Source organism: Parasteatoda tepidariorum, chromosome 11 (assembly GCF_982258835.1).
Source record: "Parasteatoda tepidariorum strain Cologne lab strain chromosome 11, Ptep-v5.0, whole genome shotgun sequence".
NCBI classification, from domain to species: domain Eukaryota; kingdom Metazoa; phylum Arthropoda; class Arachnida; order Araneae; family Theridiidae; genus Parasteatoda; species Parasteatoda tepidariorum.
In genome coordinates this window covers 22,115,481-22,141,065 of record NC_141765.1, presented here as the reverse complement: position 1 = coordinate 22,141,065, position 25,585 = coordinate 22,115,481, and the positions used below count along the sequence as shown (strand labels likewise).

At 26.8% G+C, this 25,585-nt stretch overlaps 1 protein-coding gene and 1 long non-coding RNA gene across 3 annotated transcripts in view; one reads left to right on the top strand and one right to left on the bottom strand.

The window, feature by feature from the left end:
• LOC139427033 (uncharacterized) overlaps positions 1-7,861 on the bottom strand; it is a 140,247-nt gene extending 132,386 nt beyond the window's left edge. The window contains exon 1 of the long non-coding RNA XR_011638168.2: positions 7,672-7,861. This is a non-coding gene — a long non-coding RNA (uncharacterized LOC139427033). The remainder of the gene's footprint in view (positions 1-7,671) is intronic.
• The window catches only part of kn (EBF transcription factor knot), a 222,270-nt gene continuing 204,178 nt past the window's right edge, over positions 7,494-25,585 (top strand). For both annotated transcript variants that reach the window (XM_071187402.2, XM_071187401.2), the window contains exons 1-2: positions 7,494-8,555; positions 15,646-15,799. In XM_071187402.2, coding sequence (XP_071043503.1) covers positions 8,413-8,555; positions 15,646-15,799 — 297 coding nt within the window. In that variant the 5' untranslated portion in view covers positions 7,494-8,412. The remainder of the gene's footprint in view (positions 8,556-15,645; positions 15,800-25,585) is intronic.

Here is a 25,585-nt window from a genome sequence, read left to right as displayed (position 1 = left end):
AAAGTTCTATACACTTAACATATGAGAATATGTGATCTGCCCAATTATTGCAGATGGAAAAGCGTTCTAAAGTTTAGGCCCCCCAATATTGATTTTAATTTTTTGCCTTTCTCCTTTTCTCTTCAACTAATAGACAAAAGGAAAAGAATTGGGATTTGAAGAATAGATTGAAGGGCATAATCACGAAAAGTTTAGCAGATAATTGCATGCAATTTGTAACATATGTAATTTCTTTAACTTGTTCATAAAATTCAACAAAAACTTTTATATAAAAATTTATGAATATTTTTATAAAAACAATTAAACTATAAAATAAGTAATTTCATATCTCGCTCTTTTTTGAAATTATTTTTTATTTAATGTTAGCAGCCAAACATAATAGAAACTAACTAAGATATGGATATTTTTGTCCAAAATAAAATAAAGCGTTATTAGCACTAAAAACCATAAAATTTTCAGTAATATTAAAAATTAAAACATTTGTTCGAGTTTTCAAATTATTTTTTTTATAATATCTTGTAGCAGATTTACGGTCGTTTGTAATATGCCTGATAAAAGATTAATTCATAATAATCATTAAATATATGAGATTTAGGTACACAAAATAAATCTAATTATAAAAAAAAGTAGAAATAATATTTTATATACTATTTAGTTTAAAATATATGAAGATAAAATTCAGTTAAAAATATGTGTATAAATCTGAATATCAAGTCGTAAATTTGTCGTAAAGTCGGCTTATTTATTGCCAATTCTTAATTATATTTCTTTTTTCAACAACTTTATATCTATGATTAAGAAAAAGGCTTCATAATTATTTATCACACTTATAACTTACTTTCATTAATCATTTACGTATTTTTTATTTTAATTCATCTGCTTTTTATACTTTTAGGCTTTTTTTTCTGCTTTTTATACTACTGCATAGATACTTTTAGTAACAATTTTATTCCTTGAATATTAATAAATCTTAAAATTATTTATAAATTACAGATTATTGAATATAAAAGAATGTTTTGATCAATATTTTACACTGGTAAAAAAAAATAAGTGAATAATGTTCCACATATACTTTGAAGAATTAAAATGAAAAGAAAATATTTTCTTAAATGAGCTAAAGTATGCCTTTCATTAATAATGTAATAAACAAGGCAAGCACATCACACATCAGCATAAAAGGTGAAAATAGGACACTTTATTTTATGAAAAGGTAAATTTATGGTAAAGTATTAATGGTAAAGTATTATTATGGTAAAGTATGAAAAGGTAAAGTATTTTACCATTTATCAGTGGCCTATGCAAAGTTCAGTAGAAAATATACATGCAAAATTATACATTTTATTATTGATCAATTTTTTCACGGATAAAATTTTTTTCCTTTAATTTAAGTGCAGAAATGCATTCTTAGTATGTAATAAAATGTGGTTAATGCAAAAACTTCTATGTAAAAACTCTTTTCGCTCCATGAAATATTGTGCCTAAAAAAGAAGAGAATATACTGTGTTGTAAGAAATTTTTTCTGTTCTTAGGGATATCAAGTGCACTATATTTTTAACAAGTAGACTATTTATGTCTGAAAATTATTAACTATATTTTTTAGAGTCTTCCAAAACTTATAAGAGAAAGTTGAGCTTAACTTTAGACTAGTACATCTTTGCACTAAATAATAATGATATTGCTCCAACATTATACAAAATAACTCTTTAAAAGAAAATGTATTAGTAGGAAGATAAGCCTTTGTCCTTGTAAATAAAAGCTCTGTTTTAGCTTTTATAAAAACTCATAAAAAAATTTTATATCATCTAATTTTGTTATCGAATTCAATTTTTAAATAGCAAGATCAAATATCGAAATTTCAGGAGCATTCTTCCTCACATATAAATTACAATAACTAGGTCAATTATGTAAAAAACAAGACAAGGTATAAAGGGCCCAGACCTTTATTTTCTGATAGGACTTGCTTTCGAGTGAATTTATTTGCCAAGTAAAAACAGTTAAATTATAAATTATAACAGTTAAATTATAATTTTGTTAAAAAAACAGCTAAATTATAAATTGTGGCTTCTTGATTTATTTTTGTGGCTTAAAAAATGATTTAGGAAAACTGCAAATATAAAGTGTTGAAAATTAGCATAACCTTTACTGTGATATTGTTTGTGAACATATTTCTTCCAAAATATAAAATGTTCACGTGTTGTCACTGTGTGCAAATTTTTTTTTCACTGTTTTCTATAATAATCCTGCCTTATTTATTTATTATTATTTTTACTCTTGGTTTTTCTTAAATAATCCGAACGTAGGAATATTTTTTGGATGAACTAGGATCTAATTAGGATGATTCTTTTTCTGTGACATATTTCCCTTTCAATATAACATAAATTTCCATTTTGTTTTTATTTCATAAAGAAGTACTTTCAATGAAAACTTTATGCCTGATTTCTTTATTAGTGCTTTCCGTCTGATAATTAAGGCTGTAATCAGTGATTTGAATCCAAACAATATTTTTTGCAGTAATTATACATCAAAGATAGTCTGAATTTTTTTTTTCAGTACACAATAAGGCTAAGAAAGTTCTGTCTAAATATTTTTGAATGTTGAATAAATAATATGTTTTTGGATAAAAGAGATCAAATTAGTTCAGCCATTTTAAATCTAAATTCAAAGTAAAATTATATTTAGGAAAAAAGTACGGTCAAAACTACCAGAATATGTTAAAATATACAGTGTTTCCTACTTTATATGAACATCAAGAATCTCGGAAAATCTTGTCGAAGTGTGCTCTGGTATTGATTTCTCGAAAATTATCAATAAAATATGCTTTTATAATCTGTGATAAAATTTGGTAAATGAGGTAAAATTAGGTAATCACGATATCTTAGAGCACTGCCTAAAAACCATTTATTCGAATAAATTTATTTTTTTTGTTTTGCTTTGTATATTTTACTAAATGTGTGGTAATAAAAACTATAATTTCGAAAACCAGAATTTCAGACAAACCGATACCATATGAACGGAAAAATTACTAAATGAACAGTTTAAATACCGTATAATTTAGTTTTTATTACCAGAATTATTTTTTTTAAAACCGATAACCTTACAGTACGGTAATTTTATCAGAATTTTTTACTCCATGTGGGTATCAAGTATGAGCCAATTGATTTGCATTTATTATTTATAACATGAGCGTCTTATTGAAACAACATTTTGTTATATTTCGATATTATGTTAAAATTAGAGTATCTCAGCTTGAGATTCGAAAGTTTGAAATTTACAAATATGGAAAATTAGTGAGAGGTATTTTTCTAAAATTAATTAACTAATTCATTAATATAGAGTGTTAAAATGTCACGTACGCTCCACAAGGAATCGTAATTGCTTATTTCACTATATATATATATATATATATATATATATATATATATATATATATATATATATATATATATATATATATATATATATATATATATATATATATATATATATATATATATATATATATATATATATATTATTTTTACTATAGCATAACTGAATTTGCGATTTGCTAATTTTCGCTTATCAGAGTTCATAATGACCAAACAAATTCTAATAAAATAATAAAACAATCTACGAGATTAAGCAATAATAATGCTGATAAAATTTACGTTTTATTTTATTTAACAACAGTCGTTGAACAGCGGACCCAACTTTTGGGTTTACGACTACTAATGTTCAACTCCGTAGCCTTGTAATTTTGAACCCAATTCAGAAGACAAGGGAACTCCTGGAACGAGTATTGGGAGAAATTTGCCTTCGTGGAGGACTTTCTGATGGAGCTAACCTGCATTTGCGTTACATGGAGAGGAAAACCACGAGAACCTCTCACGGTTAGCCTGACGGCAAGAGGACTCTAACCCATGATCTGTCTACCGCTGAGGATATTTCACGTCAGCACTGTGGTTGGTGCAAGCCGGATGTGGAATTCGTATCGACCAGCCATCGCAGGGATCGAACCCGTTCACCTCATTGGAAGGCGAACCCTCTGTCCCTTGAGCCTTCGCGGCTCAAAAATAAATAAAAAAATAAAATAGAAAACTACGCTTTGGAAATTAGCAAAATATTAAAACATTTTATCATTATATATTCAAATTTCTAGAAATTCCAAAACTCAGTTACTCCCGAATTGTCCACAAACAATTTTGCGGTGAAAAGATACAGGCTCATTTTTTTCATGTAATTCATGAATTTTCATGTATTATTTAGTGAGTAATTATATGAATATTTTTCTCATAAAATGTTATTAATTTTTTCTGTACTACACAGTTAAAATAATAGCATTGCATTCGATATATATATATATTTTTTTTTTCAATTCACAGCTATTGTTAAATCATTTATTCTTAATCTAACCTACACTGATAACATGCGATATTCGATGCCCTATAAAGAGCCCGAGGAAGTATTCATCTACATATCTTTTATTTCAGACATAGTATTTAAATATTTTATACTTAAGTTAATGACATAATACAGTGTATTCAAGATTCGGTGTTATTGTTCCAACTCTCCCCCCCCCCATACACACCCTATCCAATTGAAATTTACCACTGGTGGTCACAACCATGAGGATATTTTATCTTAGAATAATGAAGAATAATTTTTAGAATAATTTTTCCCCCCTTCAAAGATTGATATTCAGTTACAAAAATTTATTCATGTAACTGGTAATTATATTTCTATTAATTTAAAAATATACATAATAATTAATTTTATTTAGCATTAGCTATCAATCTTTCATAAATTAATATGAAATTTTTACTATTATTTATGAGCATTTTTTCCGATGTTTGCCAAGAACAAGAATACAAAATGCATGACTGTTTGATATTTATCAATGTATTATGTTAAACACTGTTCAAGTTAAATAATTATGTTATTAATACAGCAGAGTATTCAGCAGTATCGTTCTTTTTTTTTCCTGCACTGAGAAAAAAAGTATAGTCAAAACTACCATAATATCATAAAATTTACCGTGTTTCTGGTTATATGGAAACACCAAGAAGCTTGGTAATTTTTACTGAAACACTTAGGTAATGATTTTGATAAAATTGACAATAAAATATGGTTTCATAATATGCTATAAAATTTGGTGAATGAGGTAAAATTTAGTAATTTTATCATGATACCTTAGCATAAAAACCCTTTATTCGGTTTGATTTACTTTTCAGTTTTGTATATTTTACTAAATGTGTCGAAATAAGAGCTATAATTTGGAAAACCAGAATTTTTGGAAAACCGTTGCCATTAAAACGGAAAAGTTACCCAATAAATGGTTTAAATACAGTATATTTTGATTTTATTGACCAGATTTTTTATTTTTATTTATTATTTTTTTCCACCTTGAATGTCATTACTATACAGACCGGTAATTTTAACAGAATATTTTTCTTCGGTTGAAGAAAAATTATAATTTTTAGCACAATTATTGCACTGTAAGACTTATTTTGAATTTTTTCGCTCCTTCATAATAAGATAAATCTGAACCATAAAAACTTAATTACTAAATATTTTCATTATCCCTTCAGTATCTTAAAATTTGTAAAAAAATATCTAATATTTTCAATTATTTAAATTATTAAATTTTTCAATATTCTTCATGAATTTTTTCGTATTTTATTTGATGGGCTTATGTGTTATATTTTTATTCTTTGCAGTGATTTTTAATCTAAATTTGTAGCTCGGATACTAATACTAATATATATATATATATATATATATATATATATATATATATATATATATATTACTCCTTTTTAAAAAAAATTTTTAAAATTTCTTCATAAGATGATATTGAGACAATTGATATGATGAAACAATCTTTATTCAGTGAATAGCGCAAATTTTTTCCTGTTTAATACGCTGTTTTTTGCTTTATTTGTTTTTTTTCTCTTATGTTTTATTTGTTGTCTTTTTTCTATATTCTGTGTAAGTATAAATTTAATAGCTTTAAAAGTCTCTATAATGAATCGTGTGTCCTCAGGAGACCAAAATAGTTTTGTTAGTTTATTCTTTGTAAAAATATAGATGAATAAACAATTTTATAAGTAAAAAATCGTTCACAAGTATGTTTTTGAATGAATGAATATTTTAAGTTAGTTTTTTGTGCAATTATTGAAAAAATTGAACAATTAAATATTTTGAAAAATATCTGTGTTTATTTTTTATTTTTTATTTTATAAAGTGTTTTCTATTTGTGTTTAACAAATAAAAATAAAAAACTTTGATAGTTCATTTTTAAGAACAGAGATAAAAATTCGCAAGTGAATTTTTAACAGAGACTTATATTAATTTGGTTTTATGTATTTTTAGAATGAGAAAAATTTTTTAAATCAAGAATTGGTAAAAATATTGATTTTTTAAAATTATGTATTAATTCGTAAACAAATTTAGATGAAAAATATATTGGTTGAAACACATGTCCAAATATTTTTTAATGATAAAAGAAACGGTAGAATAATTGGATTACATAAAAATACGTTTAATAAGACACTTATAACATTAAAATACAAATAAATGAAGACAAAATATTGCAAATAGTAGAAACTCATGATATTCATTACTTTTACGGAACTTTTTATTGATTTAAATTGCATATGAATAATTTTTTTTATATTTACCACTTTAAATGGAATTTTCAAGTCTGATGAAAAAAAAAAAATGTAGTATCATACGTAGGTAAATATTATTTTTACCCAAAACGCTTTGAGCTTTTATATTTCCAAATTATTATTTTTACTATTTCCGAAATTTTTCAAAATATGTACCATACTAAATTTTGATTACGAATCAAAAATGTGCTTATTTCAAAAATTTACTAAATTAAATTAAAAGATGCATTTAATATAAAATAAATCACTCTTAAATAAATTAATAATTAAAAATTTGTCTTCAGTCACCCGTAAACTATTTCAGTCTCAGAACAAGCGAAATTTTCCCCACAATATTTTATTTCTTTCCTCCCCAAACGCTATCAACAAATTCTAAGTCTGAATTTTGGCGCGCTTACAAATATAGCGTGCTATATCTTACGGAGATATCGCTAAAGGCGCAACTAATGTGTGCCAAATAGACTAAGGGTCACTTGTCAAACATTGAGCTAGCCGCTTCAGAGGCCAACTGAAAACATTCGTCTCAAGTCCAACGATACTATCAGAATAATAAATGCTAATACCATGAAGCTCGGACTACATCACACGGAAAGACGGGCCTTTCCCCATTGGCGCGATTCCTACGCCTAATCATTCCATTGGTTCTTGGCACCCAAAATGGGCGGAGCTTTAGTCAGTCACCTGTTGGCGTTCCCGCCAACCGCTCCCAAGGGGGCGGTCTCCTGCGGGAAAGAGCCTGTTACTCTGGACTAGTGAGTAGTGAGCACAAGCACAAAAGACATCCCCCGGAGGTTTAGTTCCGTCAAATCGTCATTTACAAGCAGGACGTCGTTCTGCGTCCGGCGCCTGTGAATCGTCTCCCGTTCCGGTTATAACACCGTTTTCCAGGCACTCCCGATCTCAAAGGCGTACTATTGCTCAAAGCTTTTGGGTTAACTTGGGACTCAAAGCGATCTAATAAATAAACAGCGCACTTTTCAAGTGAAGAAAAAAAGAAGTGAGGAAAAGCATAAAAGCTTACCTTCTAATTCCCTTGTGGAATGTATAACTCCAACTGGTGACCCAGGCGGGACACCACTCGACAACTGTCCCACGAGGGTCATTTTCACTTTGGATGGACTTCGTAACTCGCTTAAGTGTCGCCTAGGAACTATAGTGATGAATGTGGACATTTTTTGTCTGTTTAATATATCTCTTCGTTGTTTTGGCATGCATCATATGACTCTGTTTAGATGATTATGTACTTTGCGAATAAAAACAGTTAAAATATTATCAAAGGATTTGTTTTTAGTACTATCGCAATCATTTGACATCTCAAAAAACATCGTGTTATTCATCCCAAAATCTCATACAGGATGGAAAAACAAGATTGAATTAAAAAACATCTAGTAAAGATGAAGTCCGAAGTTTACAAGTTGTAACAGACGGTTAAAAACAAGCGATCTTAAACCAGGACTATCAGCACAATCAATTTCCTCTAATCCATCAAGAATCAATAGCTTTGCAAAAAAGAGAATAAAAACATTGCTAAGTTGTTGCTAGTGGCTGTAAACAATAAGTCGATCGCCGTACACGGCCAAACATCGAGTGGAGGATTGCAAAAGTGCGAACCGAGCACCGTGTGACGTCACCATCCCCAACACGTGGTCCAAAGCTGAAGAGGGCGGGCGCTGAGAGGACTCACTAAAGATCTCATTGTTGTTGGAAAGTCCCAGGCGCTCGCTTGATCTATCGCCGTGAGGCTTACGACAAACGAGTTAAGATGATGTTCGGGTTGCAAGATCCTGGCCTCCAGCCCAGGGGGCCCATGGCCACTCTCAAAGAAGAACCTCTCACATCTGCCCAACTGGGCAGTGTTCGAACGGGATGGATGCAACCGACGATGATTGACCAGACAGCCGGAAGGTGAGATCTTTCTTTTAATCGCCACACGTGGTATTATAATATTCTTGTCAATTTTATGTGTCATAGCTCTTAACGATAACTTGTGTATTCATATTTAATAATATTTGAGATTGTGTTTTAGTACAAACCTAATAATGTTGGACTTGTAGATGATGATAATGACACTAATTTATTATTTTAGGTATCATCTTAACTTATTTCTTAGACATGACACTTTGTCAAGTTTTATGCTCCAAACATTTTAAATGGCAAATACTATAGATTCTATTTATGATTAACATTCAAATTGTGAATTTTGTTATTACATATAAATCTCTTCTTTTATCTCTTTGAATTTTATTGATATTGGTATAATGATTTTATTTTTTAATTTTAGATATTTACAAATATGTTTGATAATTGCAATGCTTCTATAAGCATACAAAGTGATTGAATTTTTTACTAGTTGGCTGTAAAAGATAATAAAACTTAAACTATACTTTTCACAAAACATTGTGGATTGAAATCACTCTTTGGATAAAATATTATTTAAATATTGATATTCTTTAATAAAAGGCATGATTACATAAAGCATATTTTTAAGAATTATTACATTTTTTGTCAATTTTAATTTTATTTATTTGCGTTTTATTTATATAATATGTTGAGAAAAAGGTGCATATATTTTAATGGGATGCAACAAAAAGCAAATTCGGATAAAAACAATAAAATTTCGCTAAAATTTATTTTGCGTCTAATTTTTTGGCATTAAATTGTATTTACTAAATAGCTTTGTATTTAGTGTCACTATACTTTTTTGTACTTTAAATTATTAGAAGCCTTTATGGTAACACCTAGAATTTTGTAATAACTTAAGTTAATTTTAATAATAGCTACTTTTATTTATATATTTTTTCAATAATTCTTTTAAACTGAAATAATTGTTGGAAGTTTTTAAAAACTCTACATTATGATTTTCAGAAACTAAATATATATATTCCTTTTAATAATATTAGAGATTAAAAGTTTCATGCTTTTTTAATACACAATCTTGATATAAAGAAATAGACATGATCTTTCATTAAAATTGTATTTCTAGCTTATAAAAAATTAACTAACAGTGTTTTGCTAAACGAAAACTAAACGTAATAATAAGTGAATTTAGAAGACTTAATATATTTAGGTAACAGTAACATTAAGTTCGAAGCATTGTTTTATTAAAATCATTGTTATGACAAACAATAATGAATAACACAGAAACTGAAGAATTGTTTTCTATGTTATTTATAAATTAGGTACATATTACATTTTATTATTTTTTATATATATTTATTGAAATGTATTCTAACAGTGCCCTGCAAATTTCGTAAAATTTTTTTTTTTAATATTTATTATATACAAGCCAATTTATTTTCTTTTAATGCATTTAATAATTTTTTCTCACGAAAATTTAGCTTAATCTTTACATAAATTTGAAAATTATGAACCTAAAAATACTCTTCTAAATTTTTAAAAAAGCGTCAACGAGTATCATTTTTTTCCACCGTGGCTTCGAAACCCATGAAAGCCGTCGGGGAAAAACAAAACCAGGGTTTATATTCGGAGACTCTCTCCTCTTTTCAATAGAACCAAGTTATGAAAAAGTAGTTTTTCTTTCCTTCAAGAAGTTTCCTTAAATTAAAATTTATTTATTATTATTATTTTTTATTATTATTATTTTTTATTTTTTTTAGTTGTCCACAGAAAGTTTAGCTTCAAATATTTTAGAAATGCTTATTATAATTCCTATTCAAAATTTTCAAAAAACATTTTATCGAAGTTGTTTAAAACTTATAAATTAATAGTTTATGGTATTACAATTTATGTTATTGCTAATATATTTTCGTTTAAAATTTGAATTAAATCTTTAAATTAATGTGTCACATCTGGATTCTCTATTTCGAAGTTTCTGGTCTATCTTCATTATCTATTTCAACATGTCTTGAACTACTCATTAATTTTCCTTTTTTTAATACAATAATATTTCTAAATGCGTTAGATAACTTTAAGATAGTGTTATCATTAGTATGATTATAGATATTAAAAATAATTTGACATTGTACATGTTTATTAAAATAGTACTGTTATTAGTTTTATCTGACTCTACATATAATTATCTTACATGTAAACCTTACTTTAAACTTACTCTTATCTTGCATGTAAACCATGCACTGTAAAAGTTAGATAAAACAAGATATAACTTGTGGATATAACATAGTAATTTTCTATTATAGTATTTGCTAAGTTCAATGATTTGTTATTTTTAATCGGTCTTTGTGTAACTTTATTACTTGATGGCGAAAAAGTTTCATCATAATCTATTTCAACCATAGTTGTTATGCATAATAAACGTATATTTCTGTGATTTATAAATACATTAAAATATTACGTTTGCTTAGAGAAAAGCATAATTGTGAATTTAGAATGGAATTGTTATTATCTTTTTTAATTATTGTGTCAATATTCGAAGCTAATATAACAGTTCAAGTGCAAAAATTGTGGTAAACTCATCAAACTTTATTATCCTAAATATTGGTCATTCCGTTTCAAATAAGTATTCATTTATTCGTGAAACTTTTATGCTTATTTAAATAGTCCTTAAGCACCCTCTTTTTAATTTTCACTTTTCGGTAATCCCATGTTAATATCAAAAAAAATGTTTTTTTCATATCATTCATTTAATAAATATATTCTTTATTTCAAATTATTTTTGGATTAATTTAATATTATACTTATTTTTGGATTATTTTAAACTTTCTGTTACATAACATATATGGTTACATGCCTCTGTTGTATTAAAAAGTATGTGTGTTGAAAATTTTTTAACATATTCTTTTAGTTAAATTATTAAAATTGTTACAGCATTATTATTATTTCTTTTAATCCTATGTACAAATTGTTGTAAAGCGTTATCTAAATAAACATATCTTTATTTTAAAATATTTATTATTTTGTCAAATTGTTTTTGAAAAATGATTTGAATATATTCAATTGCTGAACGTGAATTTTTTTTATCAGTCGCCGTCACTAAAAATTTCGCATTATTTCATTAGCAAATTATATTGTTTTATAACGTATTAATAAATCTTTCTTACAAATAAAATATATATTCTAAGAAAAATTCTTGAAGGAGGATATCAAATATTTTGATGCCTACACTAAAATTATTATTAATTAAAAATTTTTCCAGAATATTTATGCATAAATCTAAGCATATATTGCATGGCATACATACTATAACCACGTGCGCGCAAAGAAAACTACATTAAGTAAATAGACAGGCCATTCTAAAACTTGATCCATTAAGGGAAATCGTGGAGCATCATTAACTTTTTTAAAGATGGGGAAAAATTCAGCGGCCGAGTTGGATTTCGTGGCTTTTCTTTGCTTTGATATAAAGAATCCGTTTGTAAAGTCTAAAAACCAGTACAAAAAGCATACATTAATTATTCTGAATTCTAGAAGAAAATGGCGGAATGGTTGTGAAATGAACTTTTGGTCTCACAAAAGTGAATCCCATGTGTTTTAAAATTCTCTTCTTCCTCTCTGCAATACTGCAAAATTCAAGAAACTATGAACGGGGGACTACTAAATCTAAAATAGACCCTCCCTAATCCTGTAAGATGCCAGCTCTTCGCATCTAACAGCGTTATTCCTTTTGGAGAAAGAATCCCGCAATTTCATTACAGTAGCTCGCTCTTCTTACCATTTCTAGCAAACTTTTCCGAATGCTTCCAATAAAATCTAAATTTATTTAGACTTTGGCTGAGTTTTCCTTAAACTCCGTATAAGAGCCAATATTCTTTATTCCCGCCAAGGGCCTCGCTTATGAAAAATAGAAACTTATGAACTTAAGAAAGGCTTACTAATTGAGATGATAGTAGAAAAACAAAAGCTAACTTTGGGGATATATTAAATAAACTCTAATAATGATTGACTAATTGGAATGGCATATGGTATTTGTTAATATTGGAGTAGTAACATTGAATATGCGTCAATAAAAGCATACAACTTAGAAAAATATTAAATATTTATTTAAAAAAATCTTTTCGATAGGGATCATATTGAATATTATTTAGGAAAGGCTCGTTAGAAATATTAAAGATGACTGCAAATTTAAAAAGAAAAGTATTTTTGAACCTCATTTGTAAATGAAAAGAATCGAGACAAATTATTTATTTAAATAATAATAAAAAAAGCATGTATTTTTTGGTCTTTATTACTTGTAGTATTATATACTAAAGTTTATATATTTATACAGAAAATAATTTAAATGAATTGTTTGAGAAAAAGTATTATCACATTATTTTAGCACTTGTAAAAAAAGCTTGTTATATTTTACATTTTATTCTTGTTTCAATATGAATTTTATGTATTTTTAAACATTAGCTAGTTTCTTGGCAATTTATTACATGCATTGCTTGTTCTAGTAGCATTATGATATCAGGTTAAATTCTTTGTTTAATGTTTATAACAAAACATGTGCAAGTTTTTAAATTAAAGAATATGGTATTCATTGAAAATCATAATCATTAAATCATTCTAAATTTAGCAGCTTTTCCCTCAAATTTTTTAATCCATCTTATTTAATTTTGTTTTTAATTTTAAACAGTAAAATACATTGTAGTTAAAAATTTCTTCTTTTAATTCTAGTCTATTTTACTATAGAAATTCATTTTTAATAGTCACCACAATGTCAAGTATTCTTTTATAACTTTCTTTTAATATCCCATTATTTTAATGCATTTTAACAGACTTTGAAAGTTTTCGTTGAATTAGCAAAATAAAATGTATTTTAGAATATTTAATGCATTATTGTTGAAATTGATATTTCCGAAATAATACAACCATGTTTATCTTTCGTGATAACAATTTTTAAAGCATATTTACAATATTTGAATTTAAAAAAAAATCAAATATTGTAAACCTGCTATTTGCTGTCTGTTTTTGGAGAAAATAAATTGAAAATATTATCAATACTTTTAAATATATAGTTGCGGTCTTTAAAATTCCCTTAATGCAATAAAAAAATTAGTCGAAAATTCCCTCATAATTGCATATTTTTAAAACAACGCGAAAATGTTATTAGCATTTTTCTTGTCATATCATAAGCATTTGATCATAAGCATTAAAAAAGTGATTTAAAAATTATCATAGAAGCGGAAATTTTTCTTTTCAAGCAAAAAAAAAAAAAAAGTTATTTTTTTTTGACGTTTTTTTTAAACGTTTTTGCTTTTTATGAACTAGCAGTAAGATTTGAGTTTTATAGTTTAATAATAGTGACTATACATTGAATGACATTTAAAAGCATATTGCAATAAAAATACTATACTTTTATTTTATTTTAAATCAAATACTGCTATATAATATTGTAATATTATAATTAGTAAGCGTCTAATATATTTTTAAATAAAATTACAAAGTGAAAAATCGCTAAAAAAAATGAAAGTCAAAACAATTAAATTCGGCCAAATTATTTTTCACCAGACACTTGAAAACATTATGTAAAAAATCTGATAATTTTATGTTAAAATACTTTTGATGTTGTAAGTATTAATACTTAAAGTGTTTACAGATATTTAATAGCAAAAAAAATTATCATCAATGACACATTTTGATAAAAACAGAAAGAGCTTTGTAATAGAGCTCAGTTTATTAAATTGCCAGTTAAGAGTATTTATACTTCACCGTTTAAAATCATTCAAATACATTATAAAGTCAATTATATAATATCACATCAATCATATGAAATTGTATCTAAAAGTATTGAAATGCTTTTCATTTATTCAAAAAAGTATTTAGTTTTTTTGTTAACTTTAAGTACACGATATTCTAATATCGTATAAAATTCCAGTCCCTAAACAGGCTTTTTAATGAATATTATTGCAAGTTATGTTTTGGAAATTTTCATATGCTTTTTACAATAAATTAAAGTTTCTGCAAATGAAGTTGCTAAAAAATATATTTACTGACCTTGAAAATTTACTTTTTAATGCATATCATATTATCTTATGATTTCTTATAAAAAAATCTACACAGAACTCTTAAATAAATAGCAGTTCTTATGAGTTTTAATTACTCGACTAAACTTTAAATGGGCTCTTGCACAAATTTGGATTAAAATTGTCGGACATAACATATTTAAATATCTAAATGTATTTAAGTATGAAGTAATCTTTGTAACGTATTATATGTAACTTACTTTTATTTAACATGCATGTAAGAAATTTTACGGTGGGTTTCACCCGCAGTTGCTGAATTTTAAATGAGTTTATTGCCAAAAATTTGCTGATTGAAATCAGAATTTAGGAAAAGTAAAAGAAGCATTTTTTTAAATACTTCCTTCTAAGTTTAATTTATTAATTCTTTTATAGGTAAATTGAAACAGTTGATTTGGAATTATTAAGAGTTATTTTTCACGATATTTTCTAAGTTGCATTGTATTCAACTTAAAAGATCCGCTAATTTTTACATCGGATTATTAATAGTTAAGAAACGATTCCAGGTAACAAATTTTCAAAGAGATTCTGCTCTTGAGTATAGTCAATTCTTAATGAATTTAATGTGCTGAACTCGAATATTGCAAAGAAACAGCTAAATAATAGGCTAAAATTATGCTTTATTGATTTTTTTTCCAATAGTATCTCAAACTTGTTTTTATTTATTTTGAAAGGGCTTTTTGAACTTGGGGTCTCTTAAAATCTGATCGATTTGAAGCTCCAAAAAAATATTTTTTTCTTTTAATTTTTGTGACACTGAGATGAGAGTTCAAGGTACTTCAGGATATATAAATAAATAAATAATAATAATAATATATAATTGATAATTATAATTAGTATCTTATAATGAAATTTATGACATAATGTATTTATTACATAGTACTTAAACACCTTTCTAACAAAAATTTAAAAAAATTAAGGGTTCTTGTCATGAGAATTGTGATATTTTTATTGCAACATTGTTGCCCAGTTTAATGTGTAAGATTATCTTTCTATTTTTATATAACTTTTTGAATATCTGTGAATTGTTGTGAAAATTTTTTTACAAATTATTTTTTTCTTATTTTTTTCAGTGTTGGTCTAGGTCGAGCACATTTTGAAAAACAGCCCCCAAATAACCTCAGAAAAAGCAATTTTTTTCATTTTGTCATTGCATTGTATGATAAAGCTGGTCAGCCCGTTGAAGTTGAAAGAACAGCTTTTGTGGGTTTTATAGAAAAAGACCAGGTAAGTTGTGAATAATGCATTTAAATACTTTTTGTTAACTTGATTACATTCAATTAAAATATTTTTTACTTTTAAATTTGTTCAATGTAATGTAGTTCCAGTTAATTTGTCCAATGTAATCTAATGTAAGTCCAGTTGAATTAACTTAAATCGTGAACTTCTACCCCGTGGTACGTATCTCGGCGTAAGGCAAGGCAGAATTTTAACATTCGCGAAGACTAAACGAAAAATTAACAAAAATTTAATCAGGAATTTTACCTAATTATTACTGCATTGCAATAATTGCTGCGGACATTTTTACCAATAAGCGATTTTCCACTTTAACTCGATTTGGTAGTCAGATATTGACGTAGATTTGGTTAAATACCTTAAGAAGCAAATGTTGTCTGTATGAGCATAATAAAATCAAAAGATCGTTGAGACAAATTGATATGCACCCAATACACTAGTTTTTTTAATATTTAAAAGAGAGTCGCAGTGGCTCAGATGTTAGAGCATTGGCCTCCCAATGATGTGATACAGGTTCAAATCCCAGAGATGGCGGATTAACATGAATTCTGCTTTCGGTCCGGAACTGCCACAGTGTAAACCAGAAATATCCTTAGTGGTAGGCGGATCGTGGCTTAGAATTAACTTTCCGGGTGGACTAAAGGTAAGAGGTTTTGTGGTTTTCCTTTCCATATAACGCAAAAGCAAGTTAGTTTCATCAAAAATTCTCTGCGAAAGCTAGTTTGTTTTCTGTGTTGGGTCTCAAAATTTAGAGGTGACGGAGTTTAATATTGATAAACCCAAACCTATAAATGTGTCAGCTGTTCAACGTCGGTTCTAAAATATCTTCAAGAACTGTTCACAATATAGATTAGCTGGCAAATAAAATTAAAAAAAAAACACATTAATTGTTTAATGACTGTTTAATAATTAATAAGAAATGTATTTTTCTTGTTACTTTATACATAACTGACTAAACCTTTAAAAATGTTTTTATTTTATTTATTTAAAAAAAAAAGAAAAGAAAAAAAGCAATAGTGCCTAAGTACTTGCTTTCGTTTTATTGCTTATGCAATTTTTTAATCGCCACCATTTAGACCAATAAGAAAAAAGAAGTGCTATTTTGGTTACAGTCCCATAATAGTCCATTAAATAGCATTTTTTTTACATTTTTCCCGTAGAAAAATTGGAAATGGCACTCATTTTTTTCCTAAAAAGGCCTTCCGCACTGAGAAAAAAAGTACGGTCAAAACTACCAGAGTATGATAAAATTCACAGCTCAATGAGAAATATGGGAACAAAAAAAAAAAGAAGGAAAGTTTTTCGGAACGCTTTACTAATGATTTTGGGTAAAATTAATAATAAAATATTATTTTATAACCATGCTGTTTAGTAGTAAATGTGTAAAATTTATTAATTTTATCATGATACTTTAAAGCATGGCATAAAAACCATTTATTTGGTTAAATTTATTTTCAAGCTTCGTATTTTTACTAAATGTATGGTAATAAAAACTTAATTTTGAAAATCAGAAATTCCGGTGAACTGTTACTGTACGAACGGAATAGTTTAAATACCGCATATTTTGATGTTATTACCAAAATTACTATTATTTATTTACTTTTTTAAAAATGTTTTTATCATGCAAGTACAGTAATTTTAGAGGAATTTTTTATTCGAGTGGCGTAAATAAATAAGGAGAACGTATGAAACATATCAACAAACTTAACTTTTTGTTTAAAAAAAAAATAGTTTAAAAATTGAAAGCAAGACAAGAAAGAACTCTCGTGTGCAATTAGTTCGAGGAATTTTACTGTTATAGATTGACTAATAAATTTTCCTAAGTGATGTGCATTCTCATTTACACAAATAGCTACATATTTTAAATTTGACTAAAAACAACAAATAAGACAACATATGTTCATTTAAGTTTTCATTTCTATAAAAAAATTATTTATGCATTCCTTTATTTTTCAAATTACAATCAATGGAATACTGAAAGTTTGTTCGTATTCCGAGCATTTGAAAAAATTTTGTTCTTTTGGGTTGCGCTGCAATACTATTGGATACTAACTTTCAATTTTATTACAAATACTTTTCTCTCTCAAAACTGAATGATGTAAAAATCAGCATTTTAAAAGTAGTATACTTTTATCATCTTATAAAGATTTTGAACGAATTCGCGATTAAATGCATATTTTATGTTTATCTTTAAGTTTTGATGAAAATTTTATATTAATATTTATTGCTGTAAATGTTTGAAGAGTAAGTAAAACTATTCGTACATAGTTTTTTTAAAGCGTAATTTAAATTGTTGTTCGTAAATGCTCATTTTCCCGTAGTTAACAAATGTAGTTATGTTTTCCATTTTTCATTATATTTTACCAGCGAACAATATAAATACTGTAAAAATAATTAGTAATGCCAAATAGGATAATCTGTCTTATAATTTAATATTATTTGAAACGTAAACAGTTAAGTTGAATGCAATAATTCAGAACTATTGCATTCCACAACGATATATCTATAATCAACATTATATATGTTCAATATCTGTTTTTTTAACTAATTTTGTTAATGCAAGTGATTTTCAATCAGTATTTAATGTTCTCGTAGTTAATATTTTTAAAGGCATTATCTTAGGAGATCACTCATGTATTCTTCGCTGTATATATATATATATATATATATATATATATATATATATATATATATATATATATATATATATATATATATATATATATATATATATATATATATATATATATATATATATATATATATATATATATGGAACGTATCTCAATTTATTAAGTTACAATCTTATAACACATTTTCATTATTAAATTATAGCAAATTTTGTCATTAAAACATCAAATTATTTAGAAAAATGAAATAAATAGAATTTTTAATTCATCCATTTTACTTAATAGTTTTAAGTTTTTCACGATAACATGAAACAGTCATGTGTGCTTTGAATATTTTAATCGTTTATAATAGCTGGCTAATTTAAAAATTACCTTATGAACTATAAAAAATTTATAAACTAAAAAAAAGTCCGACATAAATTAATAATTGCTCTTTGTTAAAACTTATTTAATGACTATTTGGAAATTTATCATCATTTAATTAAATGTTTTAAATAAGTTAAGCAATTCTGAACTTACTGAAATATATTCTAAGTTAATAATGTTTCGCAATAAAAAGCAGCAACCGAAAATTCTTTTCAGCGGAGCAATTATTTCACCTGTTCTAAAGATAATATAAAAAGCTCTCGGAGTAAAGATATCTTAGAATATTCAGAAAACTATACAAAGCTCTTTCAAAACTGGTATAATTTGAATTCAAAAACTGTTCTAATTATATTTAAAAGAGAAAGTATGTTTGTGAAATACAAATGAGGTAAAATAACTCATCCAAGATCTAAGTATGTACAGGTAGATAACTTTACAATCAAGTATCGTTAGTACTAAATTGAGTGCGAACTCTGTTAACTTAATTCAATTTCATCCAAAGAACGTAATTAAATTTTAAGCAGTCGTGTTCTTTCTTTAATGATTATCCATATTTTAGCACTTTTAGCAAGATTTTGATAATAACATTTCAGTTTCAACTGCTTTAACTAAATGAACGCTTTAATTATATATTGGAGCCTAAGTGTTAAAATAGATTATCTTCTATCATTTAATTCAAATAAATTTTAGTTAGATTGGAATGTATTTTCGGAATTTTAAATCTCTCTAATGAACTATATTAAATCAGTAAGAATGCATATAAAAGTTAAATATGATAGTTACGATAAGCATTTGATTCTATATATTTTGCTGTTGAAAATATAACCTAAGCAAACATTATTTTCAGGTTTGTACAAAACAGTATTTTCTTTTTGCTATATCAATACAATTCCTGATGTTCAAGACACAAGTTCTGTTATTGATTCTATAGATTAACAATTATGTTTGCGAGAAGTTAAGATTCTATTCTAAACTGTTATCTCTTTTAATGTGGAATTTCTTTCACGAAATTATGAAGAATAACTATTATTGGTTGTTACTACAATGTAAAAAGTACCGGCACTCTGTGCCAGTACGTTTTACTGTAAAACCCATTAGACAAAATTTTAAGCTAAAGTAAAATTTTACAGAGCATAAAATCTTATTAGCCGTAACTTTCACTAAATTATTTAATACAAACTACTGAATTACTGTAATAAAATAAACATTAATGTAAAAACTACGGTTTACAGAAATATATACAGCAAAATTACTGAAATACTGTAATTTATTAAAAATTGCGATATAAAATTTTACGGCAAATTGATTTTGCGGATGCTGGTGCCATTGCTTTCAAGCGTAATTTGATGTGGAGTTTTTTACAGGGGCTACTAAAAACCATGGAGGTCCAAGAGTAGTTGTTTTATTAAAGGGAAATATATAAACACTTCAAACCCAATAAACAAAAAAAATTGTTTACCAACAATGAAAAGATAAAGTATATTATTTCAGAACGTAAAGAGTAGGTGTTTAAAGCATACTCAATATTTACGAAAAGAATAGATTGATTAAGAAGTTCAGAGGATGCGAAATTTCAATGAATTGAAAAATACAGATTAATTAATCTGTTTTCTTTGCGTGCTTTTCTCCGTTGAAACCCACCTCTTTTTAATCTTCGTCGATGAATCCTGACAATTGACATTTGAAGCTGACAATTGACATTTTTTTACATTTTTTATTTACTTGTTTTTGCTTTGATTATGAAGCTAAGAAAATTTTGTTGAAGAATTTTTGTTGTCGCTAGAATTTAGATTTCGAATGCATATTATAGGATATAAGGAGAGAAAAAAACACTGTTCTTTTAGAAATATTAAAGGATGTTGAACCATAATGACGTTCGAATTTGCTGTCGCCCTAATGCCAAAAAAAAAAAGAAGAAAAAATAGAAAAAGAAGCTGAACCACATTATTCTACTTTATGAACTTGATTACTCGATATTACGGCTCTAAATTTGATTCAATTTGCAATGCAACAAATTCGCTCTGTAGTATGGTTCAAGGCACTAAAATAAATATTCTCCCTTAAACCTTCTGATCTCGTATTTTGATAATTTCAAAATGACACTATTTTTTTAAAAAAAAATTGTATTCAAATTAAAGTTTTGTATCAAAAATTAGCCCACGTTCGGAACGATTTCAGGTTTCATTTTTTTCCTAATTTTAAGCATTTGTTGCACATTATTAAAGTTAATTTAATAGTTATTATTTTTATTGCATGTAGTTAGAAAAGTCTCCATTAACTTGACTGAAGTATATATTTAATCAAAAACTCATCATCTTGACTGAGCTTTTAAGATTACAATAAGTAGGCGTGCTTTTTGACAAACTCGTTTTCTCCTGGCACATCCTCTTTAACAATTTTCTTCGTCTCAAGATTAAGAGACCTTATCTCAGTATCAAATAACAGATTTTCTTTCTGAAACTCGGAGAAATAACTAATATGGTCTAATTTCAGTATCCTTTAGTCGTAATTTCTTGGCAGAACCTTCATTAACTCCCAAGATTTTCTATCCACATTCTAGAAACTGACAAATTTTTCTCATTACTCTGAGTAATTTGCGAATTTGGCTTTTATTTTGTGCGAAAGTAAGTTTCGGTTAATTAGTGAGACAAAGAGAAGGGGTCCTGATGCTTCTGCCAAGGGTCCTGGGCTCGGTGTTTGAGGTTACAGCCATCAGGATTTGCTGCGGCGATTTGGGAATTTGTTACAGTAAACACTTCATTAGGCGATGGAAAAGAGATGTATCCCATGAGCCTGGCCTAATGGAAGTTCGTTAAGACGGCGTGCACGTTAGCTGTTGATCTGTTTGTTTGCTTGCTTGGCTATCCAAACTTCTATTGCCCTTCTAAGTCCCCTGTTGGGAATCCTTGCAAATGTACACTAAAAATGAAACTTTAGCAATAGATTAATCTTCAATTCTTGAATCTTTGATAAAGAATCTGCCTTTAGCTATCAGGAAAATTTTCCGATTTCCTAAAAGGGGACCAACTTGACCACGCATTAGAGTTTCAAAGAAATTCCCGAGAGAGGAATTCAGTCAACTAAAAATCTCTTTGAATTTTAATGCAATCGAGGAGCTTTCAGGATCATCCATTCATTATTCATACATTTCATTGAAAGGAACTTGGTTATAAATATTCTTTCTTTTCAATTAGTCATTTACTCAATGCATTTATTTGACCATAATATCGGGGCAACAAAGTAGCCACAAATTGAAATGCATTGATTTATTTAATATTTTCTAGGGGAAAAATTTGAAACTTAGCCCGTCTGCGATTTTAATGGACATTTTTAATTAAAATATTCAATTAGATAATATTGATACACTTCCATGTATATTTTCACTCATGGCTACTTCTAGATGTTGTAATTCTTGAAATATTTATTCCTTCTCGATGTAGTTTAGACTCCTTTTAAATAGCAAAGTAGCATCCGCTGGCAAAAATCTTACATTTTAAAATATATAATTTTATGTCACTAATAATTTCAAAATGAAGTATAATCAAATTAGGTTATTGTTTAATCAAGACTGACGAATGGAGGATAACAATTGAAGCCCAACAAAATCAAAGAATTTGAGATTGTTGAAAATAGTAACTCGAGTTTTCCATTTTCATTTTCGACACTAACCCATTATTATCGGTTAATATAAGCAAGTTTATATTATAGAAATACTGCTAGCTCGTTATTGCTTAAACTAAGTGTGTATTTTATTGTGTTAGCTACCACTTAAATTTTAAAAAAAATTATAACTTTTTAATTATGGATTAAACACGGCGGCAGGGTTTCACTAAAGCAGTATTGGCAATGTTTTCTTGCTATGAGTCTTATTCCAAAGCACAATTACTCAACAGAGACAATAAGGCGATTCATACCAATATAACTAAAAAATTTTTGTACTGTACTGAAATAACAAATAAATAAAATTAATATTTTATTCCTAATTTAGGAAGTACTTACGAGCTTTTGCAATTTTTAAATGAACATATTTTTTACGAGCACTCGGTTGCAACAAGTCACGCTCCCTATAAATGAATTCGAGTGTGTTTTGTGTATAATAGTTTATTTTTGTTCCAAGAAGTGAAAATAAATTTTAAGAATCCTTTCCGAATTTAAACATGTATTTAAATTTCTTCAATAAAAATACAGAATCTTAAGAACAGCTATCTTTTTTAAATTTATGATAATCTCTGAACGTTATTTTTATTCATTATCCTCATTATTTAGTCTTTTTGGGAGCCATAAATTGCCTCAATTTTCTTAATAACATAGGAACTAAAAAAGATAAAACACGTTCGTAAAAAAGATAATAAAAAACTCGGTGAAAGCTATTTCTATTCTTATCATTATTCATGAAATAACCGCTAATTCTGTGTCATGAAACAAGAGTCTAACAGAGTTACACTAATTTGAGCGACACTGATGAAATTCATCTTAAGTTTTAAGCGGTTGCAGAAGAAAAAGAAAGAAAAAATAGAAGAGAGCAAACAAGGAGTCTTCTTCGTTTTAATCATAATTTAACTTCCTTGATCTTATTTAGCCGATGTTTTGACATTGATTAATGCAAAAGGTCTTATACCTTCACTCAATTATTGTGGCTACTATTTAAAGAAATGTCGCTTTAAGGTTGATGTCATTTTATAACGGCTGACAATTTTATAAAATGGTAACTTCCTACTTTAATAAATAAATGAATGAAGGCGAAGTAAAAAAAAGAAGAGGGAGACGATTTAATAATTCTTGACAACCTTACAGAATGGAATTTTCAAGCGTCGTCTTCAAATGTGCCGCAATGTTTTTGATTTGCAAACAAAGTTGAAAAGAGTAAAGTAAATAATTAAAAAAAATCAAGCAAATAGTCGCAAGATTTAATGGTTTTCCACGCGGACTTTCGAAAAATGTTGTTTGGAGTTGCTTAATTCCAATTCTTGCCTGCATCTTCTTTTGGAGAATGCAACTCCCCCTCTTCTTTCTAATGATTTGATCCCCAATTTTTCCCATCTAAGTTGACACCTCATAATCCCAAGGTATTTTCGTCTTCATGCTATTATTAAGCTTCACTTCTTGAAACAGGGGAGGGGAGGGTCATGCGGTGGGCTCATTGCAGAAAATAAAAAAAAAAAGAAAACACTCTCTTCAGAATTAAAAGGAAGGAGACAGTTGTAATTAAAAGGAATAATTCATTGCGAGGGAAAGGAGAAGGGAAGATACAGTAATGTAATGTTACAGGCGATTAACTTTTTTATTTATTTATTTTGCTCTTCGCTATCTGTTGAGGAAAAAGGATTGAATGATCATCTATCCCCGAGAATTGCTCTCAAATATAACATGTTTTTCTTTTAAAACCTCAAAACCAGTTAGTAAATTGAGCGGTATAAACAATTAGGAGGAAGTGGATAATTTGATGCTGGGTGATGTCGTTCTAACATTAAAAATATCTCTCTTTCCCTCAAATGTTTTTACTTTTCATTGGCCACTTTAGCAGCAGCAATTTGAAATTATTTTTATTCAATTCTTTATTGAATTTTTTAAGGCTAAAAATATTATTTTTAAGCTCTTTTTCAATTTACCTAAAACACTTATTTTTAAAATTTATTTTCACAACTATATTTGAAAATAGTCTGAAAAGTAAGAAAAAAATTAAACTTTTAAAGGGCACAATTTCATCCTGTTTCATCATTTTAGACGCTTTTTTAAAGCATTTCTTAAATTTACCTAAAACCAGTTATTATTTTTGTAAATGTTTAGAGTATTGAAAATTTATTTTTAAAATAAATTTTAATAACTATATTTGAAAATAGTTATAGAAGTAAGCAAAAAATTAAGCACTATTCGCTTTTTGGACAAAGATTAATTAGGTTTCATCCTTTTAGCCATTATTTTAAGAAATTTTTCAATTTACCTAAAACCAGTTGTTATTATAATAAATACTTAAAAGCTTGACAACTTATTTTAAAAACGTATTTTAAGAGCTATTTTTAAAAATAGTTTAAAAAGTAAACAAAAAATTTAACTTTATTCACTTTTAGGACAAAGTTTTATCACATTTCGTCATTTTATCAGAATCAATTTAAAATTATTTTTATTAAATTTTTTTATTGAATCTTTTAATTAAAATCATAATCTGTAAACAGTAATTACCTTTATCTAAAATAATTCCATTTTTTAGAACTAAAATATTCAGGTTTTCATTTAAGAAATGTTTTGTTCTCTTATTTATAAAATTTGTTAGATATTTCCAAATGTATGCATTTGAAAATAACAAACATTGAAATATACCATAATCATTAAATTCAAAGCAACAATAAACTTTGAAATAGCTTGAATTTAAATAAAATATAAATTTTATTAAATTTTAAGATAAAGTTAAAACACAATTGCGTATATAATTCATAATTAACTTAAAATATTCGCACTGAAAAATTATATATTTTCAATAACTCGGCAACTTTAGCAATTTAAAATTATAATTATTAAATTCTTTTACTCAAATTTTTAAAATTAAAAATGATATTTTTAAACCATGTTGCAATTTAGCGAAACAAGTTATTGTTGTTGTTTACAATTAAAAGACTTAAATCTTTCTTTAAAACACTATTTTAATAACTATATTTAAAAATATTTAAGGAAACAAACAGTAATCAATCTTTATTCATTTTAAAATACATTTAGAAAATAATCTAAAACTATTTTAGATTTTACTATTATAAAACTATTTTAGATTTTACTATAATAAAACTAT